Source organism: Primulina eburnea, chromosome 15, assembly GCF_022965805.1.
Source record: "Primulina eburnea isolate SZY01 chromosome 15, ASM2296580v1, whole genome shotgun sequence".
Classification (NCBI taxonomy): domain Eukaryota; kingdom Viridiplantae; phylum Streptophyta; class Magnoliopsida; order Lamiales; family Gesneriaceae; genus Primulina; species Primulina eburnea.
In genome coordinates, this window is record NC_133115.1 from 35,949,184 (window position 1) to 35,971,932 (window position 22,749).

General features: G+C 36.2%; 2 protein-coding genes across 2 annotated transcripts; one reads left to right on the forward strand and one right to left on the reverse strand.

The window, feature by feature from the left end:
* Positions 1–804: 804 nt before the first annotated feature.
* On the forward strand, positions 805–17,473 carry LOC140813542 (nuclear-pore anchor). The gene is given in 35 exon segments (XM_073172097.1): positions 805–1,353; positions 1,437–1,583; positions 1,885–1,983; positions 2,504–2,632; positions 2,754–2,846; positions 2,970–3,035; positions 3,765–3,854; positions 4,005–4,082; positions 4,886–4,995; positions 5,644–5,764; positions 5,948–6,040; positions 6,618–6,666; positions 7,527–7,630; positions 7,732–7,800; positions 7,976–8,110; positions 8,211–8,315; positions 8,400–8,513; positions 8,663–8,744; positions 8,844–8,887; positions 8,982–9,055; positions 9,778–9,880; positions 10,011–10,145; positions 10,221–10,319; positions 10,407–10,448; positions 10,527–10,580; positions 10,762–10,941; positions 11,017–11,064; positions 11,362–11,409; positions 11,822–11,896; positions 11,966–12,040; positions 12,127–12,285; positions 12,287–12,312; positions 12,817–12,919; positions 13,738–13,854; positions 14,489–17,473. Coding segments are annotated over 35 exon segments (6,120 nt in total). The 5' UTR covers positions 805–1,047; the 3' UTR covers positions 17,237–17,473.
* A 1,490-nt stretch (positions 17,474–18,963) lies between these two features.
* Positions 18,964–21,754, reverse strand: LOC140815052 (aspartic proteinase NANA, chloroplast-like). Its single transcript, XM_073174155.1, has 2 exons — positions 20,810–21,754; positions 18,964–19,930 (listed from the first exon to the last, which is right to left on the reverse strand). The coding sequence occupies exons 1-2, from the start codon at positions 21,466–21,468 to the stop codon at positions 19,108–19,110; spliced, it is 1,482 nt and encodes a 493-aa protein (XP_073030256.1). The 5' UTR covers positions 21,469–21,754; the 3' UTR covers positions 18,964–19,107.
* Between the last annotated feature and the right edge of the window lie 995 nt (positions 21,755–22,749).

Here is a 22,749-nt window from a genome sequence, read left to right on the forward strand (position 1 = left end):
TTTCGTCGCTGGTAATTGCTCGCTTTAGTCTCTTTGTTCATGGATTTCAATGGTTAATGGCTTTTGATGAGATGGAGAATTTGGGAGAGAGCAAATGAGAACAAAGGATACTGGAAAAATCAAAGGGTAGTCGACAAAATAATCTAGGTGAATTATATATTTTAAAAAATAACCTCATGTGTGTATATGAAATCCCTCAAACACATTGTGAAAAAGTCTTTCTCAAAAAAGACAAAAATTTGTGTGAAGCTGCACACGGGTCGTATTTGTGAGATATATATCTTATTTGGGTTATCCATGAAAAAATATTACTTTTTATGCTAAGAGTATTACTTTTTATTGTGAATATTGGTAGGGTTGACCCATCTCACAGATAAAGATTCGTAAAACCGTCTCACAACATATTTATTCCTCAATAAATGAAATTTGACCAATGTCATTCCTCAAATGTGTAGGTTATTAGCAAATCGAAATAAATTTTATAACGCATCAGGGAGTCCAAATTAAAAATATCTACGTAAGGGCTAAACACCAATTTCATTTTTTGAAGAGGGATTTTTCCCTACTTTTTGATAAATCACGACCGAAAAAAGGGTAAGTAATTTATTTATTTTTTAAAAAAAGGATTCAGAAAAAGTCAATTTAGAAAAATTTGTAAAATGCTGAATTTGATAATTGGGCCAAGAAAGAACTTAAAGTTTGTTACTCATCCCATTTATGGGCTTTCAATAGTAGTGCCCAATATAAAGCCCAACCCAAGTACACTAGTACGTTTTGAATCTCAGTTCTTAAATACGACGCGCTGGTCTGTCTTCTCGCATTCCATTTGATTCAATTTCATAGGGTTTCTTCAACGCCTGTTCAATTAATTACTCGTCATAAAATTAACCACGATATCTTTTCTTGATGCTCATGTGTAATTCTAGAAATCTTGGAACGAATTATTTAGACATGAATGGATTCCGCTGAAATTCCGAATAATTAGGGCAAAGTCCTTTTCCAACTGTTGAATATTGGGAAAAAAGGAAATTAGGGAAAGGAATAGATATGCCGTTGTTTCTGTCTGATGAAGAATTCCAGGGGCTATCTCACGACGCCTCACTGGTGGCGGATAAGGCGGACGTTTTCATTCGAGAAATTTACAATCAACTTGAAACCGTTAAGGCAGAGGCTGATGCCGCCGCCATTACAGCAGAGCAAACTTGCTCTGTAATTGAACAGAAATACGTTGCTCTTACAGCGGAGCTTTCCGCCCTCCAATCACAACACTCCGAACTCATCACCGCCCTTGATAAACGTGATCTTGAATTCGGGCAACTACAATCCAACAAGCAACAATTCCTCCTCCAGTCTGTAAGTCTGCGTTTTACTTATTATCATTATTTTTTTGTCCATGGCCAGTTTAATAGATCTCCTTTTGTTTGGACGCTAACTAGGTGGAAAAGGATGGGTTGATTGAAAGATTGAAGCTGGAGGGATCGGAGCTCCATAAATCAAAGAGGCAATTGATGGAAATCCTGGAGCAGAAGGATTTGGAAATCAGCGAGAAAAATGCCACCATTAAGAGCTATCTTGATAAGATTGTACATAAAATTTTTATCCATTTTTTTTCATTTTCATTTTTCCTTTGAAATTGTTTCAAGTGTCAGCACTCCCCGATAGTAGTTGTATTTTGTGGAAGTTTAATGCACCATATGTTCAATAAACATTGAAGGTTTTTTTATCACTTACAAACACACATGCATATCTAGATGTATATTTGTTTTTATGGAAAAGCTTTGCTCCACCAACAATGTAGAGCAAGAAAATCTGTGATGCATCCTGACTGGGTGATGCTCAAATCACAATGTTGTTTAGTTAATCCTTAACTACCTTTTGTTTTAGGTCAACTTGACTGAGATCGGGGCATCAAAAGAAGCACATCAAGCTGACCTAGAATCTGAATTGGCGCGATTGAATGCTACAACATCCCGCCTTTTGCAGGTAAGATGAATTTTTCTATTAAATGCTCAAACCACCCCGGATTTCTGATTTCAAACAATTTGGGCCTCAGGTACTGAATTGGACGGACAATTAAGTGTCAGGATTTGCAAATGTATTTTTGTCAGTAGCATCTTGTATTATTCAGTTTCTTTCATTATAAATGTAGTGTTAATAATGACATTTTACTGGATACATAATTACATATCTTTAGGGAGTTTGATGGGGATTGATGAAATGCATGGTGCAAGTGCTGAATATATATATATATATATATATATATATTAACATTGGTTATAATTATATGTCTATGAATTTATGAAGCCACGGTGTTGCCTACTCGCTAGGGAATGTAATTCTTGTGGTTCATTTTTTCCCAGTATTTTCCATCAGGCTTTCTGTATCTGGATTTATATAATGTATTATTTGAATTTGTTGGTAAATTTTGGAGTAAAATCTTCTCTTTTATCTTATCTCTTGCAACACTAACATCAGTTCATTGTTTGAATTTGGACCTGAGCAGGAAAAGGAGCTTCTTGAGAGGCATAATTCATGGCTAAATGAGGAGTTAACGGCCAAGGTGGACGATATCATCCAACTGCGGAAAGAGAACGGGGAACTTGAGGCAGATATGTCTTCCAAGCTTGCTGATGTAAGAATCATTTTACTGTTTCCTGTTTAACAATGGCAAAGAATTTGTTTTGTGAATGGTTTGGGTTTTTTCTCATGAAACTAGGGCTACAAACTTAGTAAGTTATTATTTTGTAATCCAGGCTGTAAGTGAACATAAACTGAGCGCTGATTATTTGAAGTTGCACAAGGATAAAGTTAGTGAATTAGAGGAGAAGCTTGCATCCATGGAAGAGGTTTGTGTGTTTCATGTTTTCTCGAGTTTCTTTGCGTCTTTCATCTCCCTATCTGTTTAAATTGATGCGTATCTGATGTTCTTGTTGAGTTTCACAATTTTGGCATTTATCTTGTTCCTATAGGAGTTACTGTCGACTAAGAAGGAAGCTGCGGCAGCAGAGCAGCATTTTACAGCTGAAATTTCAACTGTAAGTTTAACAACCTGTGGATGCTTCCAGATTTCGTTTTTATATTTAGTGCTATTGACGGAATTCCGTCGTTGTTCGTCTATATTTATTTCATACTAGGATTGTGATTTGTGAAACATCATGTTGTGTGGACTAAAAACTGTTTGCATCGATTGCACATACAGTCTTCTAAAACCATGGTCATGGCGTCTGTTTTATGGTATATTGTGTTTTGACATCAAATATGACCAGAGTTTTTTGCTCAATTTCATTTTAAGAAAGTGGCTTGTTTTACTGTGTAAAGTTTATGATAATACACTATTACGCTTGTATTGTTTTGTGCATATGTTAGAGTTCATGATCTTTTCTGTTATTTGATGGCTTTCTGACAGTTGATATGTCCTTTCCTGAAATTGATTATGATTTTTGTTGTTGTTTGTGTTTAGTGTGGACAGTAGACTGGATATAATTCGTTTAAACATAAATGATGATATAGTATGGGATAGAGTATAGTGGCGTATGAAGATTCATATGGCCGAATACACCTAGTGGGATAATGGCTTGATTGTCGTTCTCTGTGTTTAATGTGGCCTTCTAGTCTCTAGACAATCAAACAATGGCATTTTTAGTGTTGCTCGAATTTACTTTTGGCGTGCCGCCTGCAGCCTGCTACTTATATACATGGAGAAATTCTATTTGGTTTTGATATTTCCCACTGGGTTTATCTTTCAGTATTTTTGAAAAACACAGGTTACCAAACTCCTGGATCTGTACAAGGAAAGTTCTGATGAATGGTCGAAAAAGGCTGGGGATCTTGAGGGAGTCATTAAGGCTTTAGAAGTGAGCTCCGTTATTTTTATTTTGTTTGAATTTGAAACTATTAATATAACCCCTTGTGCTCATCCCCTGGAGAAATGTTTTGTGGTATGCTTTAATTGTAGTCTAGATACTTTTAGAATTTCCACAATTTATGTTGCTATGTCTGAGCAGACTCATTTAAATCAAGTGGAAGACGAACATAAGGAGAGGCTTGGGAAGGAAGAGTTTACAATGAAGCAAATGGAAATGGTATGACATATTCCATGGTCACTTTTCTCTGTAAATATATAACTTCTTGCTCTTGGTAATGTTCTTACCTTATTTTGCTAGCAAAAGATGCACTTTTATGTAAAAAAAATTATAACCAGCCACACTAATGCCAATTAAGCAAAAAAATTATAACCAGCCACAATAATGCCAAATAAGCCGGGGTCATAATTTTTCATTTATATTTTTACTTTTTTGTTTTGGCACTTTTGCACAGGTGAATGTCTGTTTGTCTTGCCATGATAAGAGGATAGAAACTGAAAGGAGTAGAAAATTACAAACATATACCCATCAATCTCTCTATGCTCATATTTTTGTCAGTTATTTTTTTATAATAAATAAATTTGTTAATTGAGGTGAACATTAATTTGGGTTTTCGAAATTATACACCGAAACAAGCAATGAATCGACTCTCCACTAGCCTAGAGATGTCAACATGCCGGCCCGCCACACCAACTAATGGGTTGGGTTGGAAATTTCCGAACTTGCCAAAATGGACTGCCCCATCTTGCCGAATTAGGCACAAAATTTGCTAGGCCCACTCAGCCACACAAAGTTATGGGGTTGGTTTGGTGATTTCCAACCCGCCAAAAAGGCTGACATCATTATCTGTTGTCGACGAGGCTGGCATCATTATCTGTTTTCGGCGATTTGAAAACAAATGTTGCTAATTCTTTTTACCAATTTGGTTTAATAGTTTTCACCGATTTATCTGTTAAATTTTGGTCGAGAGGATCAGATGTTATGTCAACTAATTAACAATCGTTTTCTTTTGTCTGTTACAGGAATCGGATGAGTTGAAAGAGAAACTTCAGACTTTTGAGGCGGAGCTAGAACGTTTGAGGAAAGAAAATGAGCTAAAGCATCCTTCTCTGAGTGGTTTTACAGCTAATTCGTGAGTCAGATTCCATAAATGCACACACATATTAATGAAAATTTGGTTAACTTATTTCTCAGATTCTATGCTTCCATTGTTGGCATGGTCTATGTAGTCGATGTTACCTCCTATGCATGTTGTCATTGATGTTTTGGGTAGTATCTGCTTTATGTTTCTGTTCTTTTGCCCCACTCCTTGGGGAAATTATTTACTCTGAATACAAAGGGCCAGCATAAAATTTCTCTTCTGCGATTTTTTTTCTATGTTTAGTGCTTCAATAAAGAAATTATTAGGATGATCATGTGGCCTTCTGCTAACTGTGTTTAGAGAAGAAAAATTTACCAGCTGAAATCAAAGGGCTTCAACATACTTCTTAAGGATTTGTTTTCTTGATACAGCTAAATTCAGGATAAGAATCTCTATCCTTTTTTGTCTTTTAAAGAAACTATTTGGAGGCCTATTTTGCCAATGACTATGGGTTGAACAGATGTGGGAAAACTCTTTTTTTTGTTACGGCGGCTACATTTTAATTTTCTATTGTTTTACTTTTCCATATATCTTCACTTCTCTATGTAATTTGTAATTGTTTAATGATGTACACAAAATTAAATTTTCAGATTTGGCCATGTACCTTATTTTTTCATCTTTTTTACCATTGAATGTTAGATGGATGAACTTGGTTGATACCGGTGAATTGGTTGAGGATGACCGAGCGATTGTACCAAAGATTCCGGGTGGAGTTTCAGGAACAGCGTTAGCAGCTTCACTCCTTAGGGATGGATGGAGTGTGAGTTGTATCTGTATAATTATTTCTTCTGTTGAATAAATTGCCTTAAAAGAATCGAACTTTCACATCTCTTTTATTTCATGAGAAATGGATGGGCATAACGGTGTTTCGTTTTTATGTAATTGAATTTTTTTTTGTTTTGTTTTACTCGCTCTTGAAGTAAGATTTTCAACTTCCTCGTAGCTGGCCAAAATGTATGCCAAATATCAAGAAGCTGCTGATGCACTGCATCATGAGGAACTGGGAAGAAAGCAAACACAAGCTATCTTGGAGCGGGTATGCTTTATTGAACCATCCATTTGATTGCTGATAAATTTGAAGTTGCAAATACCAGTTTGTTAGTTTCTTACCAAATAACTACCGTTTGTTCACTCTTGCGATTTTTCTGGAAATACCAACTAGAACTTGCTTTTGGAAGGAATTATTTTCTAATTTAGCATCAATAAACTTTAAACTTTAAGGGGCCAAATTTTTTTGGCTAGTGTCTGCTGCTTCAGTTGGGTGATTAAGTAGTTCAACCGTGGTAAACAATCTGAGTAGGTGCACCAATGGCCCCAGGTGAATCAGATTTTCATTTTCTATCACATTTGATTGTTTAGCCATGTCAAAATACATTTTCTTGTTAAAAAATTTGAAGCCAGAGAGCATTGGCGCTATCTAAGAATTACAATCTTTTTTTTTTTTTGAGAGAGGGAATTACAATCTTGAGTTGGCATTTGTCATTACAATATATACATGGCATGTGGAGAATTTGCATGAAGTGATGCTATCCCAAATATGACGATTCGACTGAGTGATGATATCCCAAATATGACGATTCTACTTTTCTTCAAGCTTTCTCATTCTTTTGTAGGTACTTTATGAAATAGAAGAAAAAGCTAGGGTCATCATGGATGAACGAGGTCTGTTCTTCTGGATTGTCTGTGTTTTATAAAGTTTCATATACTTCTGCAACATTCTATCATATGTACATTTATGCTTTTTTCCTTTTCTTGCTCCATTTCTGTATATTGGGAAACTAGTATGTTTCAACAATTCTTCTTGAGCTTTTTATGAACTTAAACAAGGTCTTAATGAGCCTGAAACCTTTATTCTGGGTGAATTTCTAGGTGTCAATCATTATACTTGCGATTATATTGGGGAAATAACAGATAAATTTGGGAACTATTTAAACTAAGGAATTTAAACACGATCAGCTTCCTTTCTATGTCACCGTGTGATGAAAAATTGATGGTTGTTCTTTAGTTTATCTGATATTACCTTTTCTAATGTCCTGTAGGTTTCCAGCTTTGACAGTTTGAATCTTTTGTTTGCAAGTTGTGTAATAGATATTGATAGTAGCTTGAAAAGTAGTAGTGTTGCTAATGTTAGTTCATGGATGAAAATATAAAACTAGATTGATTTTTCAATTGTTTTCTGTGCATCAGTTGTTTTTATATTTTTTCAGCACAACCTTATATGTGTTGAAATCTTGGAATATAAATGTGTTTCTCTCAAAACACTTTAAATGAGGGTGACTGGATTTGTTCACCTTCTTGAGGAGGTGTTCATGAGTTAGATTTTTATTAGCGAGTCCTTATTTTGTGCAACTTGTTTGAAGAATGTACGAGGGAAAACAAAACACACAATTGATGGAATATAGCCAGCATGATTTTGTCTATGTATGTGCAATGCCTGTTTTATCTTATCTTTAGTTTGCTATCGTTTTATTTTCACAATTGAGAATCTGAAAATAATAATTTAAGAAATCTCTCTCTTCCAGAGGAACACGAAAGATTGGTTGAAGCTTACTCCGCTCTTGACCAAAAACTGCAGCATTCCCTATCCGAACATTCTGCTTTGGAAACAAATATCCGAGAGTTGAAGGTTTGTTGGGTGTGGTCTATTTTTTCTGGTAACCTAACCTAAGCACATAGGTTTTCATGTGGGGTGCTATTGTTGAGGATGCGGCTCAAATTGTTTCCCAGGCTAGCTTGAAGAGGCAAGAGCGTGATCGTGCTGTTGCTCAGAAGGAGATCGTTCAACTTCAGAAGCAGGTTTGATTGGAGATGATTTCACTTTTTATGCTTTGATCTCCAAATATGATGTTGGCGCGAAGTGTAGTTTTGCTTAAGAATACTTTCAGATCACATATTGGGTTGACCAGGTCTCTGGCATATGATTGGTATATTATATTTACGATGCATTACGCTTGCTTTCCGATTACCTCAGGTGGCTGTTCTTCTGAAGGAATGTAGAGATGTTCAGTTGCGTTGTGGATATGTTGCCTATGATGATGAGATGATCACTGTTCCTGTCCAGTTGAATGCTGAATCAGATGCTGAAAGTATTTTATCTGTGAGGCTGGTAAATATTGTCCGGGTCTCTCAACCATCTTATGCAAATACCTTCTCGTTGACAATTATCACAATTTTATATCCACTTATTTTTTATTAATTTCCTTCAGTTGACCTTCAAGGATATTAATGGATTAGTTGAACAAAATTCCCAGCTGCGGAGCCTTGCTCATGACCTTTCACAACAGATTGAGAAAAAAGAAGCAGAGTTAAAGGCATGATGACGTTTCTCTCTTTTATTCGTGTTGAAATTATTTTATTTGGACTAATGTTGAGGTTTTTATTTCTTGAATTTTCAGGAAGAGTATGAGATGGAGCTTCAGAAACATACAGCTGACACAGCATCTAAAGTTAATGCGGTGTTGCAAAAAGCTGAGGAACAGGGACAGATGATTGAATCACTTCACGCCTCTGTAAGTTTTTCAGGTGTTGGTTTGTGCTTTAAAGGATCTTATTGTCCTTTTATGCATGTCATAATAGAAATAAATTTGACAAATGAATTTGATATCATATCCTGATTGAAATGAACATCTTGGTAAAATTATGCTGCATGTGGAAATAGGTGGCGATGTACAAGAAGTTGTATGAAGAGGGAGAACTTAAACTTCGCACGGCTTATCGTCTACCCACGGAAACAGCACCAGGCAATTTCTTCTTTATCCTTTCATTTTAGTTGGAAATGGACTTGTGATTGTTCAAGTGTTTATCTTTGTTTGAATATGAATACTGCTGTATTGTTGCAGAACTTGGAAGTCAGAAGGTCATACAGTTAAGAGAAAGCAGTCTTGTATGTTTCTATTAATGTGCATGGATGTCAATATATGCACGATCTGTCTATTGCTATCTGATCTTTGTAAAATATGATGTTTCTTACTTCTCAGGAATCATCAAGTAAGATACCAGAACAAGCTTTTGAGCGTGTGAAAAGTCTTGAGGAAGAGTTATCAAAATCCAAGTAAGCTGCTGCTTCTTTTCTGCTGTTCCATTTCTCTCTCCTGATCCTTTGTGGCTAGGGGTGAGCATTAATTTGCTTAAACCGACCTAACCGAACTAATTCAGAAATTCGGTTTTAATTTCAAAATATACTGGTTCAGTTTCGGTTTTTGATTTAAAGCAATCAGTCAAGATATATTTTTTAAAAAATAATATTAATTTTTTATATGACTAAATGATATTTATAATATACTCAATATATTTTTGTTGTGGGCTGTGGGGTTCAGCCTTTATTTTCTCGCTGGCTTTAGCCTTATTTATTATTTATTTTTTAAAATCCGTAACGGAATAAACCCATTTTTTTATTGGTTCGGTTTGGTTCGGTTTTCATCAAATTCGTTTCAGTTTCGGGTTTATAAAAAAATTCGGGTCGGTTTTATATTGCTTAGTCCTTCTTTTCACTGTATTTTTTCGAAGTAACTGTTGGATTTCGAGGCTTCTGTGATTGGAAGTAATATGCTAATGGTTTGGGACATAACTTGTCTAAAGATATATTTTGATATTGATTTCCACTAACCATCTAAGTTAGTTATATGCAATGTAGATTTGGATTCTGCAAAAGCAGTGAAAACTTTATTATACATTGGTTTCTTTTCCACTGTCGTTTATAGTTCCTTTTGAAGTGGTAACCCATCCGTGTACTCCCAACTGACTTTACTGTTGTGTATTTGTTGTTTAAATCAGGAGTGACCTAATATCACTTCGAGCTGAGTGCGATAAGCTGTCTCTGGAAGCAAGATTTGCCAAAGAAAAACTGGCCAGATTCATGAAGGAATTCGAGCATCAGGTTTATTTTGAAGCTATATTTTGGGCTATGGCTTGGGGGGTTATAGAACATTACTTTATGTCTTTACTTAAGTTTATAGAAATTTGCTTAAGCTCTTTGTTTAATGGTTATACCTTGTGTGTTTTGTCAGAGAGAAGAACATAATAGAGTCATAGCTAGAAATGTTGAATTCTCTCAGTTGATAGTTGACTATCAGAGGAAAGTACGTGAAAGTTCCGATTCTGTAAATGACTCCAATAAACTTTGCCAGAAGTTAACAATGGAGGTGATTTTTTTCTCTTTCTTGAAAACTAATAAATATCATGCAATTGTTATTATGGGTTTTTATATGGTTTGATAGGTCTCAATATTGAAGCATGAAAAGGAAATACTGCAGAACTCTGAGAAGAGAGCTTTTGATGAAGTTCGTAGTTTGTCGGAGAGGGTTCACCGTTTGCAGGTCTTAAATTCTAAATAAATAATCAGATGGTACTTGCTTTAAATGTCGATTCTTCCTATTATTTTAGATATTTCTATCTTTGTCTAGGCCAGTTTGGATACCATACAAAGCACTCAGGAAGTCCGTGAGGTAGCTTGTCTTCCTTAAATTTATTACTCTTTCTAATGAGTCCCTTGTATGTTAATTGTTTAATTTTTCATGGATTAGGAGGCCAAAACTATTGAGAGGAGGAAGCAGGAAGAGTATGTAAAAAAAATTGAGGTACTTTTCCCTATGTTGAGTTCTCATCATATCTGACTCGTAGATGAAATAGTTTTGGTGTTTGATACTAGCAAGCATGCACATCTGATCTTTGAGAGGCTTTCTGATTTATCTGCACCCATATGTGCAACCTCGCACACTCCTTTGTCTATCAATGTGTTTAAAAACAATGTTAACGCAGCAAGAATGGGCTGAGGCAAAAAGGGAGCTTCAACAAGAGCGAGATAATGCTCGAAATATTGCACTCGAGCGTGAAAGCACCTTGAATAGTGCCTTTAGACAAGTTGAAGAATTAAGAAAAGAATTGGCCAGTGCCTTGCAATCCGTAGCTGCTGTGGAGTTGAGAGCTGCTGTTGCAGAGGTCTTTAGATAATTAAGTTGCTAGTAATTATGTTGTAGCTTCTACTTGGTTGACAAGTGTAAGTATTTTATCCAGGCTCGATGTGCTGATTCGGCGAAGATTACGGAACCTTCTAGAGTGAAGGTAATGTCTTTGAAATTTTGCTTTGTGGTAGCATTTAATCCTATTGTCTACCCAAAGAAGATTCTTAACTGTTTACAGGGGGCATAGTTATTTGATTTCAGAGCAGTCTTCATTGTTCTCTGTTTGTTACCAATGCTTACTGTTTGCTGGACATATTGATAACTGTGATTATTTAATAATGCTGCAAATTCATCTTTGGGTTTAATTTTGCGTGTGCTTGTTGCGAATAATATTTATCTTCTATCCTAGCTGCACTCTATCTGATTGACGTATTTTATGCTTTACTCTTTGCTTCAGGATTCTGACCCTGTCGAAGGTGATCCATCCTCTTCTGCTAGTGAAAAGGTATTTCTGAAAGTTAACGGTAGTTAAACTATCACTGCTTTCTCATTCTGAATCCTTATGTTTTTGAGTTTTTTTATCTTTTCTTTTGTCCTCACATGAGATTGCACCTCCCCTTCCCAAAGCTAGAAAAAAGTGAGGAAAGAGATTGTCCTCACATGAGATTGCCTTGGCTATGTTGGGTTGCTAATTGTGCTAGTGTTTGATTGTATCTACCTGTTATAATCTGTCATATTTACTTCATTCTGATTCTCTCCGTCTGTTTGTTTCACAATTTGTCTTTTCCATTTCACTTAGTGCCTTAACTTGTGTTTGCATCTCTGAAAATACGATTCAATACTTTTTCGAGACATTCTCTTCAATTGACTACGAGGAAATCTGTTTTTACATTTTTTATTTTAATTTATGTCTTTAGATTCTGGCAAACTTCCGTGAGGAAATTGAGAATTTGAGAGGGGAGGCACGGTCTAGCAAAGATCACATGCTTCAGGTATTTGATTTTTTCATATTTGCGCCATTGGTTCCATGGAGTGTCCACTGAATTTCATTTGCTTTTCAGTATAAGAGCATTGCTCAGGTAAATGAAGCAGCCCTCAAACAGATGGAATCGACCTATGAAAATTTTAGAACTGAGGTACCACTGATGTACATTGGGTTTCATAAAATTCATCGATCAATGTTATCATTCGCTATGCATTTTTAATCTGCTCTGCATCACAGGCCAATGATGTGAGAAAATCTCTTGAAGCCGAGCTTCTTTCACTTAAAGGGCAAGCCAAAGAACTTGAAAATGAATGCAAATTGAAAACTGAGGAGGCAATTGCTGCATCCGCTAGGAATGAAGAAGCTCTTACTGGTGCTTTATTTGAAATTTCCAGTACTGAAAGAAGATTGCTCAGTTAAAATGTGAGTTTCTTGGACTAGAGTAATGTTGTCGTATGACAAACTCTAATATTAATGGGCTACAATGCATTGGTCCTGGCCAATATTTTAGAGCCCATGACAATATTTCCAAAACAAGCCCGAGTGTCGAGGCCTCCGAAGAATCTTGAAAAGGGAAAGGGGTGAGAATGCGAAAGGGGAGATTGTGGTGTATTATGTTATTTAGTTTCTAGAATGAGACTACTAGTTTGGCTGGGGTGAAGCGATGAGCACACGCGTACATTCTGTTATTTTGTTTCTAGAGTGAGACTGCTAGTTTTACTATAGTTTGGCTACGGTCAAGTGGTGAGCACACTTGTACGGAGGGTTACCTTGGAAGCTTTCATATTAATATGACACATTTTACTTAATCGTTTAACTTATTTTTCCATTTACGTATTCTTTTTTTCCACTAGTGCGTTATTTTGTTTGTGGTTGCAACATTTGGTTTATTCTGTCTTAGATTATTGTGTTCTTGTACTGCACTAGGTCACAAATCTTGTTAATGGAATCACAATTCTCTACTCTGAAAGAAGATTTGGAGCAGGAGCATCAACGGTGGCTTTCTGCCCAAGCGAATTATGAAAGACAGGTTGTCAAAAGATACTTTACATGTTTCACCTTCTTGTTTACTCATGACTAGTGATTTATCATTAACTCGCTAAAAGCTTTTCTAAAATGTGTTATATACTTGGTGCAAAAGTATAACAGCCATTGAAGAGGTACTCAAAAATTTCATGTGCTGCTTATTTACACTGATTTTGGGGGATGTGTTTCTGATCTGGTGGAATTATTGACATTGGTTTTTGGAGGATATATTGTTTCTGATATCGTGAACGATGTAATTGAAAATTTGTGGTTGGTTCAGAAGGAGTTTTCATGATGCCAGTTAACTAGACATCACACTTGTGAGCATCAAAAGCCACTTAGGAAAATGATTGTGAAAGACTTCATTGAGGTTTTGGCACCAGAATTAAGTAAGACGCATAAACACTGTTTGTTGCAGTGCAAGTACAATTTTAAGGGAAACACAAGTTACTTTTCACCAAGTAAATGTTATGGGCTATGAACCTTAAGCTGTATGTAACATAGCGCTTGCTTCTGTATCAGTATCTGAATTAGAAGGCTTGCATGTAATAATAGACTGTGTTTTCTGGGATTTAGGAATAAAGAAAATTGTTGGTGTCAGCATTTAGGATACGGTTTCTGTTGGATTCTTGCACCTTGTCTAATCGAATTTGGTTTTCACCTTTTTGAAAGGAGATTGAACATCGAACCCTAACGATCCTTGTGGTTTTGGTTATTGTTTGAACTGATTATTATGTGCTTGTTTCTGGTGGATGACATATGCGTATGTTCAGTTATGCTGTTTTACCAGGCTTTTTTTATTATTTTGTGCGTTGTTTTCAGGTTATTCTACAGTCAGAAACAATACAGGAGTTGACTAAAACATCACAGGCATTGGCTTCATTTCAAGATGAAGTATCTGAGCTCCGCAAAGTGGCAGATGTGCTGAGAAATGAGAATGTAGTTTCCTATCCTACAGTACACTCATCTTATTTTTATTTTAATTTTTTTGCATATTTTACCTGCATTATCAGGATGAATACGGAAACGCTATGAACTGGTTTTCTGAATCCTATCACTCGCATAATGGTATTGAAAGCAAGTCCTCAGCCTTCTTTCATCGCTATATTGTCTTGAAAAATGACGTGTTGTTTGGTAGCATTTTGATAAAATATGTTTTGGAAGATTATGTCAAGAATGTGATGTATATCTGAATTATTTCTGTACAACTGTAGATGTCGTCTTGCGTCTTATGTTTTAATTAGTGTTATTTTAGATATTTTAAAATTGAAATACAGTATTAGTATTTCTAGTATAATATACTAATAAAATTGTTTTAGGACGCTGAATGATGAATTTAAACTAAAAAAATGCTTCCGGACATCCACATTTATTAGAAGAGATTTTGAAATATACTGTTAAAGTTTGAGTGATAGATACCAAAATAATGATTAGGTTTCGAGTATGAAGTGTACATTTTTTAGCATTTGTACAGTGTTTATTTATGGAAATAGAGAATGGAAGCAGGAGAGATCCTGCATAAACATGGTCTGTCTCAGGCTTTTTTCTGAGTTGGCTTCTGTTGTTTCCACAGAATGAGCTGAAGTCAAAATGGGAGACAGAAAAGCTAGCTCTTGAAGTTTATAAGAATGTGGCCGATAGTAAATACAATGAAGTCAATGAGCTGAACAAGATCTTGCACAGTCGCCTTGAAGCCTTGCACATCAAATCAGCTGAGAAAGAAAGAGGAATAGCTTTTGGAAGCACTTCCCAGACTTGTACTGATGACGATGGGTTGCAAAATGTTATGAATTATCTCCGGCGGTCAAAGGAAATAACCGAAACAGAGATTTCTTTGTTGAAACAAGAGAAGCTTCGATTGCAATCACAGCTAGAGAGTGTTTTGAAGTCATCAGAGGATGCACAAACATCACTTCGGTCAGAGAGAGCAAAATCTCGATCCGCATTATTCACGGAGGAAGACTTCAAATCTCTCCAACTTCAGGTTAGAGAGCTGACACTACTTCGGGAGAGCAATGCACAGCTCAGAGAGGAAAACCGGCATAATTTTGAAGAATGTCAGAAACTCCGTGAAGCATTACAGAAGGATAAGAATGAAATTGAGAATTTGGAGAAACTTCTTCGAAGCAGAGAAACTGATTTGGAAGCTTGTAGAAAAGAAATTGATATGCAGAAGATGGAAAAGGTGCATCTTGAAAAGAGAATTAATGAGTTGCTAGAAAAGTGCAGGGATGTTGATGTTAATGATTACAATCGCTTGAAAGAATCTTCTCAGCTGATGCAGTCGAATTTAAGAGAGAAGGAGGCACAAATCGAAGAACTTGAGAAAAAAATGTCCGAGAAACAAGATTCAGCGTCACGTTTAGAACAGGACCTTGCAATGTGCAGAACAGAACTGAATGAGAGAGATACCAAGATTAGTGAACTCTTGCAATCTGAGGCTTCGCTGAAATCTGAGGCGGAAAAACATAAGCGATTAAATATTCAGGGAAGGAGGAAGTTCGAAAACCTGTTGAAGGAGAAGGAAGATCAAATCAAAGAGATGCAAGCGCAGGTTAAACAATTAGAAGATGCCAAGCAGGCTAAAAGAAATTTAGGAGATTCTGCAGGCGAACAAGCTCTGAAAGAAAAAGAGAAGGAGAAAGACTCCAGAATACAGACTTTGGAGAGGGCGTTGGAGAGGCACAGAGAGGAGTTGAGGAAGGAGAAAGAAGACCATCTCAAAGAAAAAGAAAGAAGTCAGAAAATTCGTAAAACAATTCTTGACTCTCGTGAGATTGTGGAGCAGCAGAAGATTAAGCTCACAGATGAGCTAAGGAATCACAAGGAAGCTCTGAAAGCGCTTCAAGATGAAGTAGAGAAACTAAAGGGCTCTGGAGGCAGTCAATCTGAGAGTACATCTGTGGTTCAACAATTTTCCAGTACCATTTTGGATGAAATGTCATCGGCATACTTCCAGGCTGTAGAAAATTTTGAACAGGTTGTGCAACCAGCTTGTGATGAACTTGAACCTGCCAGCGCTAAAGATGCTCCGGCTCCCTCTCTCGAAAATAATTCGGCTGTTGGAGCTTCAACTGGTCAGTCGATTGCGTTAGTCTCCCAAATTCCATCAGCTTCCGCTTCTAACGTTGCTTCAAAAACTGTGGAAGAGAAAGAGAGAAGATTTGGTTTAGGAAAGGTGAATGCTAGAACAGCAAGGAAACTGGTCCGTCCTAATATTACGAAACCTAAAGAACCTCAAAGTGATGTGGACATGTCAGAAGCATACGAGATTAATCCCTTGTCATCTTCGCAGAATGCAGAAACTCAAGAAAATGTAGCCCTACCAACAGCACCGCTTGTGCGGAAGCGCTCATCAGCATCAATTTTATCTGATGGGCAGGAGATGCCTGTTCCAGAGGAAGCAATCCCTGATATGGTAGCTCCTGTGGTGAAAAAGGCAAAAGGTTCAGAGAGCCTACAAGATGGTGGTGAAGAAAAGCCTGCCTCTCCTTCGAAGCTTGTTGAGGTTGTACTCACTGAAGAATCATCAGATGATGTGGCAAACATTCGGCAAAGTGTTAATGAGGAACTGGTTGATGCAGAAAAGGATGAGTTTGAAAATGTAGAGGAGCAGATTGAAGAAACAACAGTTGATGAACAGATTCAGGCAGATCCAGCAAATGAAGCAGGAGCAGGTGAAGTTGCGGATGAGAAATCGGAGAAACCAAGTGAGGCTGTCCTGTCTCCGGAGCTATTGAGAGATCAAATTGAACAAGACATCCAGCAAATAGTAACAGAATTTGGCTCTGATGTGGAAGAGGGAGAGATGGTTGCAGACTTGGCGGATAATGATGGTGATAGCTATATCCCAGGATCTAGACAACTTCCGGCTGAACAATCGGTAGAACCAGAAAATTCACCAGGAATGGAACCCTTTATTCCTGTAACCTTTGATGTCGGGGAGATTGATCCTCCCCTGACTCCAGAGGAGAAGAACGATGGCAGTGACGTGATTGGAAATATTGTTGAAAGTTCAGATAAACTTAATGATGGAAGCGATACAGGTGGAGAAACGGATCAGTTTTCTGGGGCTGTAACTACTACCACGGACAGTAATGTAGATCCTGTGGCTTCTGAACAAGGTGATACTGGAGGGAAACCAGTATCACCTCTAAATAGCAGCTCAACTACTATTAATTTACAGGAGAGGGCAAGGGAAAGGGGACATTTAAGACAGTTGGGCCGAAACACTTCTTCCTCGAGCCGACCTCATACCAGAGTAGTTCGTGTTCGTGGTAATCGTGGTGGCCGCAATGGACGAGGACAACCACGTGGTTAGGGAGCCTTGTAGTTTCGTCCTGGTTCTCTTGTTGATTACTCTATTCGTTTATGATGCAGATGCACAAGGAACTTTCCTTTGATCCGAATTTTGCCCAAGAAATGTTTTGGATATTATTATTTAGATTTGTTGATCAAAACGCAATCTGGTTAGATAAAACCTTTCCAAATATATTGTTCTGTTTTAACTGATTGCTATACATATTTATATATGCAACCTCTCTTCTGAGTTGAGGCAGTGTACTTCTTTGCTTGATGTAAATTTGGTCAGTAAATTTGGTCAGTAAATTTGGTATATAGCCATTTTAGTTTGTTTATATTTATATTTGTACAAATATAAGAATATTGCAAGCGCTTTTCGGATATAGCTTGGCACGTGCCCACGTGAGAATAACAAAATAATCTTGATTTTGTTGATGATATCGTTTTTCTTCCCAAAAAATACTGTACGTAATAAATTTGCAACAAATAACATGAACAGAAAAAAGAAAAGCAGACAAGTCATGTTATTTTGTTGTTGTTTCACGAATGTCTTTTGTGATAAAGTTTTATGACATTATATTCGCAAGATATATCGATTCGATTCCTATATGTAATAAAAATAATATTCATCCGTTGAGTTGGAGATTTTTTTTATAAAATTTATCAACGAGAGAATCTTATAGTTTCTTTTTTATAATAACATAAAAGCATCTTGTCACAGCATTAATTTTCCATCATAAATATATGTATGCACACATTTTTAAATTAGAATACTACAATTAAAACTTTAATCATTGCAAAGCAAATATTAACATAGAAATTTAAAATTAGAAAGAATATGTGAAAAAAACATTTTCTATTCACATGTTTATGACATTTAGATATTTTATATTATGCTTGAATATTTTATATTGTTTCAAAATAATTAATGATTAAATTAATATTTAAAATTGAACATAATGTGTATCAGTGTACATTAACAAATATCTATTGAAGCGTCAATCTTTTATTTTATTCCATAATCTTGAATTTACAACTTTGAAAGCTAACAAATTCAAGTTATATTATTATAATGAACATCAAAATAGTTAAATAAATATAATTAACATATCTATGACATACTAATTTATCATATTTTTTTTTATAATAATCGTCACAATTCTAGTAGTTTAAGATATTCAAATTTTGGTGTTTGTGCCGATATCAATTTCAAAAACTTTAAATAATACTTTATAATAATTTTTTTATTTGTGAAATCGTTTAAGTTGGCATACCCTCACTAATAAAAAACATGCATTGATATCACAATTAAGTACGATTAGAGTTCATGTTTTAAATAGAATTGAAGTGATTTGTAAATTTAAAAACAAATCGAGACAAAATTGTGTCAAAGCTTTTATTTTAACATTTCATAATTTTTTATTTAACTAGTCGAATAATTATTTTTATATAGAAATTTATTGGAACTAATTAGGGAGCTCTGGAGGGAGTTTATTTATTTATCTATAATTTCAATTTTTTTTTTTTCAAATTCTATGGATAGGGAGTTTATTCATCTATAATTGTAGATATAAAAATTATAACTAAAATAATTATTTTAAAAATAAAAATAAATTTGATGGCTCGTGGACTATTTTAATTATTTAGCATACTTAACTAAATTACTTGTCCAGTTTACGGTAATAGACACTCCGTTCAAACTCAATGATCGATTTATGTGGTGTTTGCTTCAAATTCCTTGTGGTGTTTGCTTCAAATTCCTTCGTCAAATTTGTAAAAAAATATTCATACAATCAAATAAAAAAAACCTTACAAATCTATTCATGTATATCACAAATTCAACGTTAAAAATAAGTAGAAAATATAAATTACATGCAGTTCTTTCTTGGGTCAGGAAGAGCAAGATGAGCTAGCAAAACCCAATCTACCTTTGGCAATATCAAATTCCCAGAAATTGTTCTGTTGCATTATGTTGCCAATCACAGAGGTACCAGGCCAAGTAGCATTCACAAATCCGAGGCATTTAACACCAGTAGCGGCATCAATCACATAACTCTTCACTGGTGGCTCAAACATTGCTCCATCTGCGAAATGGAACACCAGTCTTGGCACCAAAGATTCTTTGAAACCCGTCGAATTGAAGCAGTATTCCAGTGGTCCAAAGTCCAGAGTCAAGGTCCTAAAACCCGAAAGTGAGGGCTTCAGAGCATCCATTACAGGCTGATATGCCGGTTGAGTCAACATCGTTAGGCTCGAACCAGAGTCGACTATCACCCCTCCTACGCCATTCACATTCCACACTTCAATAGGGATATCCAACAGTATGCCTCCTATTGAGATTCCTTTAATATTTACAGCATAAAATGGAGGGATCACTCCTAAAACTAGCTCTGTGTATCGAAGTTTTATAGGGGACATGTCCGTTTCGTGGTAGGAGCCAAAGATTAGGTAGCTTGATACGTTATTGGGGCTTAAGTGATCAACTAGACAATATGAGAACTTGCCACCAAATCTTTTAGCTGCTTTAACTACAAATGAATGGTTGCTGTAGCCTAGCCCTATGATCCCATCTGCAGCGTCAAAGCTTGGGCCACGGGAAGATCCGCTGCACCCAACCAGCACATTTTCCAGGCTTGTTTTCTTGCCGTTTGTTAGGTTGAATGTTATAGTCTCATTTGCAAAGACTCCTACTGTAGATGATCCATCCAAGTACCTGATCATAACCATTAATAATCAAGAATCGGATCCGGTCAAGAACTAAAAGTCTCGACTTAAAGTGGAATGACACTTTCTTCCACGATTAATCTAATCACACTTCTGAGTTAAGATCGCCAATGTAGGAAGCATACGAATTTATTAACACATCCCTTGGGGTCAACTATATGGATTTCTCTTTTCTACATCACGAAAAATGGGGCCAATGCTCAAGATAAGAAACTGCAACTAACTCAACCAAACAAGTTCTTGTGGTGACGGAGATATGTTGTACATAGCATGTGAGCCATTCTACTTAGAAATAAGTGTCATTACTAACCTGTAGGATGTAGGTAAGAGGTGTAATGAGTTCACCACCAAGATTGCAGATTTTCCTGGTGACTGCTCTTTTATCAAGTTAAATACAAAGTTTCCACACCCTCTTTTACTTTTTCCCTGTGCCTATTTCTTCACTCCAAAAAGGAGTAATTTTGAAATGGACGAATGTGTCATGAGGTAACAAAACTTGATATATTTTTTAATATATAATTTAAAGAATATATTACATTTAAAGTATGATGTTTCTTTGCTTGATGGAGTAGATACGTGAATGTCACTACTCACTCTTGATTATTTCGAACGGTCCCAACTTCTTACTTCACTTCAATGAATTTTTAGCTCATTTTTACTGGATCATCCGACAAAAGTCATAGAAGCAAGAGATAAGGAAACCATGTTAAATGACATGATTATGGTTATCGTCATCATGGTGTGCCTTTTTCAGCGATGAATTTCACTTCACAACCAATTAAAAACTAATTCAAGGACCCCCCCTAGCCTCTTCGGCAAACTAGGAATAATTTAATGCAACAATTAAATGTAAAGGTTTATTAAGTACCTGTAATCATAGGCACACGGATCCAACGGAGAAGGGCACTGAGCAAGGGAGAACAGATTTGCAAGCTCAATCTTGCACATGCTCGAAGAACAAGGCACAGTCTTGAATGTGGACGAATCATCAGCACGAAAAACCCGCCGGTTCCTCAAATTTGTCCCGCATTGTGCACCTTCACACCTATACATGCACTTCGTCCAAGTCAACTCACTTCCGGTGTCAGCAATAAGGGTAATTTTTTGTGCGGGGGTTCCAACTTTGAGGTGCACAAAATACTGTCCTGTACCATAATCCGCTCCGGAATTCATCGGCATTTCACCAGCACTGCTGCTGCTGTCGTTTATGCAGGCTTGATAATAACCGGTTTTCTCCTGGACTTGTCGTCTGGTCGAACTGAAACCGGCATGCTTTAGCCTCTGTCTACTCGATATCGCCCCAAAACGAATTGTATCATGGTGGAGCATTTGCTTTATTCGCTTAAACGTCGAAACGGAATGGACTCCATTTCGCAGATTTCTTAGCAGATCATCCCTGTGAATCAACTCCAGCTTAGTTCCAAATGAAACTTCATGACCTTTCACGAGCTCTACTCCCGAGTTAGTTGCTACAAAGAACAGGATGATTAACAAGCAAGAGTCTCTTTTCTGCCAAAACATCACCATATTTCGTATCACCGATGGATTAAGCACACGAGTCTTTAAGATTATTGAGCAAGGAACCAATTATTTAAGCAACGCAACAAAGAAAAAAAAATGATCGAGAGAAAGTTGGCCGAGAGGGACTTTTGTCAGCAAAAATTTCGGCTCTCTTTCTTGGAGAGAGGGGAGGGCAGTGGAATTTATCCAGGGAAAATGACAGGGATATATTCTAGAAAAAATCAAGAGAGAAAAAGAGTGCAACATTTAAAAACCGATTTAAATTCAACATGCATGGGTGCATTGTTACATGAAAATTCACGAGTTTGATGTTGAACAGTGCAACATATATATTTTTCTAAGTAAATAAAATTATTGTATTTATTTGCTGTCATATCATATATTATCGTACGTTTGTTGTTTCTTGTATCTTCGGGGGATCTTAAATTCAACCATGCTTGTCTTAATCATTAATATATCTGTATGTCAAAAGCGTGTTTTGGTGAAAATACTGGAAATTAAGTTCATTGCACAACATTTTCTGTAAATGGTGAGACAAGATAACTAAAAAAAATAAACTTTTGAAAAAATGATAGAATCCAAAGATAGGTAGGTGTAAATGCGATAATGTCACGATTGTAATGATGGAGATTAGGTTCCAAGCTTTGGATTCGCACCCATTGTTATTTTCCTTTAGTACTGCTGGGCACTGCTGACAACCTGGCTCAACAGGTTTTTTCGGGAGAGTTGAAAAAAATTTGAAGATAGAATTAACAAAGGCAGAATCCAAGGAAAAACGACGCTTCTGGGATTACAAAATGTGATCTTGTTAACAATATCAAGTGGGGAAGATAAAATAAATTAAATGAAAAAGGTCAAATTCATATATATATATCATACATGTGTATAATAATTTTAAGCTGGCAAAGAATATTAACAAATCCGCGTGATGAGCTGTTGTCATATATATATATATATATATATATATATATATATATATATAGTTTGTAATTGGATGCCTAAATCTTGCATTTAAGAGAAACAAACAAAAACAGCTGTCTGTAAATGCATAAAATATCTGAGTTTGACCCCTGATTTTGTGCCATGTTAGCTACCTCTTGTGCATTCTTAGACCCCACCCACTCAAATATTTCCTTTTAGTTTTTTCTTATTTGGGATAGATCAATATCACGATCACTTTCACCGCACATTTCAAGCTACTATAAATTTTGAAAATGGATTTTGTACTGCTCCAAGTTGCTGTCTGGAAATTTATCTGGGCCTGTCTTTTCTTTTCATCTTGGATCA